This window comes from Gopherus evgoodei, chromosome 9 (assembly GCF_007399415.2).
Source record: "Gopherus evgoodei ecotype Sinaloan lineage chromosome 9, rGopEvg1_v1.p, whole genome shotgun sequence".
Classification (NCBI taxonomy): Eukaryota; Metazoa; Chordata; order Testudines; family Testudinidae; genus Gopherus; species Gopherus evgoodei.
Window position 1 is genome coordinate 43770191 of NC_044330.1, and position 6256 is coordinate 43776446.

At 47.4% G+C, this 6256-nt stretch overlaps 1 protein-coding gene across 1 annotated transcript; it reads right to left on the reverse strand.

Moving 5' to 3' along the window:
• Positions 1-2241: 2241 nt before the first annotated feature.
• On the reverse strand, positions 2242-5084 carry LOC115657929 (transcription cofactor HES-6-like). Its single transcript, XM_030576288.1, has 4 exons — positions 4882-5084; positions 4627-4713; positions 4436-4517; positions 2242-4191 (listed from the first exon to the last, which is right to left on the reverse strand). The coding sequence occupies exons 1-4, from the start codon at positions 4963-4965 to the stop codon at positions 3746-3748; spliced, it is 699 nt and encodes a 232-aa protein (XP_030432148.1). The 5' UTR covers positions 4966-5084; the 3' UTR covers positions 2242-3745.
• Between the last annotated feature and the right edge of the window lie 1172 nt (positions 5085-6256).

Below are 6256 nucleotides of genomic sequence, written 5' to 3' on the forward strand. Positions count from 1 at the left end.
TCAAGTCTTCCCTGCAACAGGTGTGAGTAACTAACATACACTAGAAGGGGGAGAGAAAATGACTACATCCTTATCTAAGCCTTCAACTGCATATCAAACACGAGCTCCTCTTTTTGTGGGCTGCTTCTCTTTCTTTTACAATGGGGTGTGGTGTCAGATCAGAGAGCGTGTTTATATTACTTTGGAATGGAAAAGAATAAAGGCAGTTTCTGTGGGGGAACTTGAAAAGGGCTGCATTGATATATTTTTTTTCTTCTTCATCAGAGCTGCTGGAAACCTCCTTCCCTCCCCAACGCTCACCTCTTCCTGCCTTTGCCAGGGAAGTGTTAGATCTGACACCTTTCCAGTAAGGTACAGAAATGCAAATTTAGAAATCCAGCAACACATAATCAGAGGATGTAAACTTTCTGTGAACCTAATTTGTGGATTTAAAAAAATCCCCTACTTTAGCACATTTCTAAAATGCTTTTGACGCTTTTGGGGGCTAATTATATTGCTTGGGCCCAGCTGATTTTTCTTAGAACTATTACACTGTTGAGAATTATAAACAGAAAGGTAGATTTCCCTCCCTTCAGGAAGGATGGAGTATACCCACTTGGTTTCTGTTGCTGTTATATATACCCAGGCATTCTGGTTTTATTAAAAGAGCAGACAGATGCCCTTAGTTAACATGCCTAAAACTAAAACCTCCTCCCCTTCATGCTGTTTGTACATTTTGTTTTGGACACAGTTTCTCCACTAACACCATCTAAAAAGCACACTGGGGACCTGCATGGCTACAGGGCTAGTATGTCATTCTCTCTGTGCTGCTAAAAACAAATATGCAACAACACTCACTAGAGTATTGTTATATTATATGACATTTACAAAAAGCCATCAGTCCACTGCTGTAACATTCTGGAGTGGGCTAAATATGCCCCAGGCAGCGCTTTCTCCCTTCAGCTGTAGCACAATGCAGAACATGAAAAGGTAGGGCATGTGGGTGTGAGAGAGAGTGAGTGAGTATATATAGTTAGGGAATCACAGTATTTACCATCTAGCTTTTCTCCAAGGCTTTTTGCCCTCAATCTACAGTCATTTACAAAGGGGTAGGGTGGGGGAAAGACTATTGTTAGCCACAAAATCCACTGCTGAACCAAAGCTGGCATTTTTGATGTTGACTCTTGGCCATGTTTCCATCATGGAAGTGTCAGGATTTGCACTTTGCTTTCACAGGGGCATCAGAAGAGCCCTAACCAAGAGTCTTTCATCTCATGGAAATGAAACTAAGCTGAGCTGCCCCTGCACTTCCCACAGACTCTGAAGCACTTCCCCTACTGCCTGGGAATCTCTCCACAAGCTGTACACTGGGGAGGAGCTTGACAACAACCACTGCCAGAGCAGCATGTTGGATGTGTGTGACTGATGGTGAAAATGGTCTGAGACAGATGAATGCACAGGACTTCACCAGAAGTGTCTCGTGATGACTTAAATCTCTAAGCTCAGGCAAGTGCATGCAACCTAAGCTCAATTATGTCTTATGCTTGGTTTAAGCTGCAGGGGGCACTATGCACACCACTTCACTACCTTAGAGCAGGTTAACTTTGTCTTCCCTTTCCTACTTGTGAGGAGAAATATTAGGGCAGGTCCCTCTTTCTGTACGCTGCTAGCTGGTGATTCCTGGCCTAGGGCTTTAAAATGCTGAACATTTTTGTTGGGGATGGAAACAGCCTGTGGTTTTACCTTGTCCTTGAGAGAATTTTATAAGTAAACTCTTTGCTAGAGGGTGAAAGTAAGGCCAAATGTTTTTAATGTTGCAGGATAATATACATCTTTTAGGGGTGTCACTATAAAGCATTAGTATTGGTGAGCAGAGGCTGAGAATAAAGTTTTCAAAATGAATGTATTACTGGAGGGCAATGGCTTTTTTTTTTTTAAAGCAAATCTGGGATTGCATTCACTCTGCAAAATGCCAGTTTCCAGGAGATGTCATTTTGTGCTTTGGATGTTACTTTCAGCTGAACTGTCCATGCCACTACTTCCATTTACACATCAAAACACCACCCTCCCTCCCTAAAGCAGAAAGGTCTTTACAGGCAGTACTCTCACCTCCCTTTGAGGAGCATTGCCCTTCTTGCTAGTTCAAAGGCAGGCGAGAATTTTAGCACAACTGGGGAAAACAAACAACTCTGTACCAGCTGTGAATGAAACACCCGCATCAGATAATTTAAAGAAAGTTACAAAGCAGAGGTCTACCAATAATTTAGGTATCTGATTTTATTGTTCCATAGGGTTGTTAACAAAGGAAAGTTACATGTCTTAATCCCCATGTATTTATTTTGCTTCCTCTCCTAGCTGGTTCTATGCTTAAATACCTCAATGTACTAAGGAAGCAACGTCACAATACTTTTCCTATTACAATGACAGCTCTGTGAAAGGTAATATCACAGCATAAATAGCCTATATCTTCCAAAAATAGGAACACTGAGGTGTATCACCTTGTATACAGGAATGTTGATGCTCCCAAGGTCACTGGAAGTATTTCCTTTTTGAAGAAAATTTTCAAATTTATTTCACACACTTCTTTTCAACACCCATCATTCCTCAGCAGAAAAAATGTACAGGTAAAGTTAAGCCACAAGTAAAGCATCTGCCTAGTACTTAAATTATAACTACAGCTTTACAAAAAGAGACTTACTTGGGGAAATCAAGTTAAGAGTAGTTTCTTTAGAATGGCATTCATGTAACCATGCCCAGGAATTTTAGTGTTCTGAAGTCAACCTACAACACAACTACACTGCTCCCTTCAATATCCTAAGCATCTTTCAATATTAAACAAAAGAAACATTCAAATTGCAATACTTGAGCTAACAATGCTTAGTACAAGAATTAAGTGCTAAATTACCAGCATTGTGTCCAAAACAGATACAAATTTGTTAATAGCAAACAACATGAAACTGGATTTTTAATGTTAAAGTGGTTAGAAGTGTATCACACTCCAAAATACATGCAATCATTTGTGAATTCAATATTTTTATTAAAAAGATTAAAAATAAAACATTTGACACCTAATATACATAAAGTCACAATAAACTCAGATGTGCTAAAAGCAAAATGTGCATAAAACACTTGTTTCTAAAAGACACCCTGCCACCAATATTTTAAATGTTTGTCTAATTCCAACTGATCTCTAGTTTACTCTTCCTTCACTGAAGGCAAGAGTCTAGACCACTAAATAATAAAGATACTAGCCACACCAATCCCTTTCAGGGATCTTTACTATCACTATAACGCTTAAAATTGTGCATGCACACTTAAGTCATATACCTCTCATTGAGTTAACCACCAAGATATAAAATGCACAAGGGCTTTTTCTTAATAGAAAAAGGGAGTGATATTTGGGCCATTTATAAGGGCCAAGGGAAAGACAAGGCTGTGAAATACTGCTGTGCATCCACCAAAGAGCTTTGCTACAAAAAATCCCCTTTCCTCCCTCCCACCACCCCAAACTCTCCTAAACAATCCAAAAGTTACAAAACATCTCACACACAAATAGATGAAATGTTAACACATTTAACAATTAACCTGTCAGGGTCTGACAGTGTAAGAGTGCCATCTATGCAGTCCTGAAATACAGTAACGTTAGACACACAAATGCACCATCTGAAAGCCCCACTGTCCATTCCAATGGCTGTAAAGAGAACACAGTGCTCACATTCTCCCATTATTAGGTAGATCTTTGTTGATTCCTATGCAGTTTCTTTATTTACCAAGGTCTCCACATAGATTTGGAAAAGCTAGGTGAAGGCACATTGTGTGTCCTGGAACTGTCCAGTCCAGCTGGGGAGGCCGGGCTTTGCTCGGCCTCTGTCTCTTCCAGATCAGAGCAGGTCTCTTCACTGGAGGAAGGGGAAAGAAGAGCTGAAGTGGCGCTAGCCAGGCTTGGAGCAGCAGGAGACACCCCCCTTGGTTGAGAGAGCACCTCACTGCCAGGCCAGGGGGCGATGGAGGGTTCTGACAAAACATCCGCGATCAAGTCCTGGAAACTGCCTTCGTTCAGAGGCATGGACTCCAGCAGGTGGTTCAGCAGCTGGGCAGCAACAGTGGAATCAATCCCCGGGCAGTTGGAGACGAAGGTATGGACTTCGTGCATGCACTGAATGTACCCGGCTGCAAACCGCTCGCTGGCCTCCCGGTGCAGCTTGTCACTTTCTGCAGTAGCAGCACCCATAAGGAAACATACATAGCTGGAGTCAAAGGGGTGAGCCCCTTCCCTCACCCCAAGACCCTCAAAGCGGTCTGGGCCTACCCAGCCATCCCCATTCTCTGGCTATGCCAGCCCCTCCCCCTTCACAGCACGGCTGACACGTCACTTTTCGGGATACTGCAGCCCCATCGTTAGAGGGATGCTGCTTCCCCTCTCCCCCCAGCATCTCCCGTGCCCGACAGGACTCACCGAGGGACCGGCTCTGCAGCACGCCCTGCACCCGCTTCACGGTCAGCTCCAGCACCTCGGCGTTCTCCATCTTCGCCTGAAACTGCCCGCGGGGCGCGGCGAGAGAGGACAGCGATCAGCCCCGCGCCAGGGACCCCCAACGCCAGGGCGGCGCCCCCACCCCCGCTCGCATGCCCTTGCCGCAGCCTTACCTCCGTGTCGGCCAGGATGAGCCGCAGCTCCTGCAGGCTCTCGTTAATCCGCGCTCGCCGCTTCTTCTCCACCAGCGGCTTCCTGGCCTGGGGAAGGAGAAGGGGAAAAACACATTGCACCAACCGTCGCATGCCCCGTGCAGGCCAGGCGCAGCCCCATTGCACCGACCGCCCGGCGGGGGGAGGCGATCCTGCAGTCCCTACCCCCCCCTCCTTCCGGGGTTCCTGCCCGGGGCCCCTCCGCGCCCGGCTCACCTTCCTGTCCCCTCCTCTCGCGTCACAGAAATCCTCCTCCTCCCGGCTGGGCCGGCTCTTGCTGGGCCGAGAGGACGGGGCCATGGCAGAGCGCGGCGCAGACACCACGGGCTGGGGGAGGGGCGCAGGAGGCAGCAGCTGGCAAGCAGCGCACAGGGGCGGCTTCTGCACCAGCCGGCTCTCGGGCGTCCCCACTGCGCTCTCCCCCGCCCCCTCCCGGCGCCACCACTCCCCGGCCTTACTTATAGCCTCTGATTTGCATGTCAATGAGCCCATTGGTCACACCGAGCCGGGAGAAGCCGCTGCGTTGGGCGAACTGACCAATGAGAGACGGGCGCTTTGTCTATCCTGGGGCGCTCTAAGCCTCCGCCAGTGCAGCGGGAGGGGGGCGAGAGGGATGGGTAGGCCGCGATGCTCCAGGCTGGATGGTGTTGGTTCGGGTCCTCCTCTGCCTGTTTTTTTTTTGGTCTGGTGTGTTCTGGGACTCACTCAGCCATGTTTGTCTCCATGTACTGAGAACACACAGAGTCCAGCTGTACCCAGGATGGGGTTCAGTCTCAACTCTAGTGGAGTGGTGCTGGGCTGTAATCCGTGCCCAGGTTCCAAGGGAGGCTCAGACATGGGAGAAGGGATGGGAGCACTGGCACCAATTAACATGGGTTTTTTTTGGGGGGGGGGAGAGGAACGGTGCAATTTTCATTTCCCACACCCTATCTACATGGACCTTGGGTCTCTCTGGGTCAGGGATTCTTCCCTCTCTTACCTGAGCAGTGCATGAGCTGGTGCTGCCAGGAGTCAAGTTTTAGTAACAACAGGGAGTCTGGTGGCACCTTGAAGACTAACAGATTTGTTTGGGCATAAGCTTTCATGGGTAAAAAACTTCACTTCTTCAGATGCATGGAGAAGTTCTTAGTAGACTCCCCTGTGCTCAGCCCAACAGGAACAGACTTCCCATGCTCCAGGTTGCAACACCCTTTGGCCCTGATGCTCATCTGTCTGGGTAGAGTAGAGGGTGACTGGGCCACATCTGAGTGTTGATGAGACATTGTGCCCCAGGTTGCAATGCCACTTGCTGAAATTTGCCCCACCCACCATTCCATCTGGATAGAAAGCCATGCAACTCCAGCAATACTCCAGACCAGTCCAGTAGCAGCTGTACTGATTTAGTATGGGATCACAGTTTAAAATGGTTGGGTCGTGGGGGGCCTTCCCAGGTCTGCAGTCTATGGAACTTTGAACAAATGCAAAAATGTGGTGGGGGTACAGAGAGGGGCATTACATCCCCATCTCCGGAACTTGGCACCTTTAGATGGGAAATGTAGAAAGTAGGACAGTGACAAGTTTATGTGCACCACTTTCCAATGTATACCTTTTG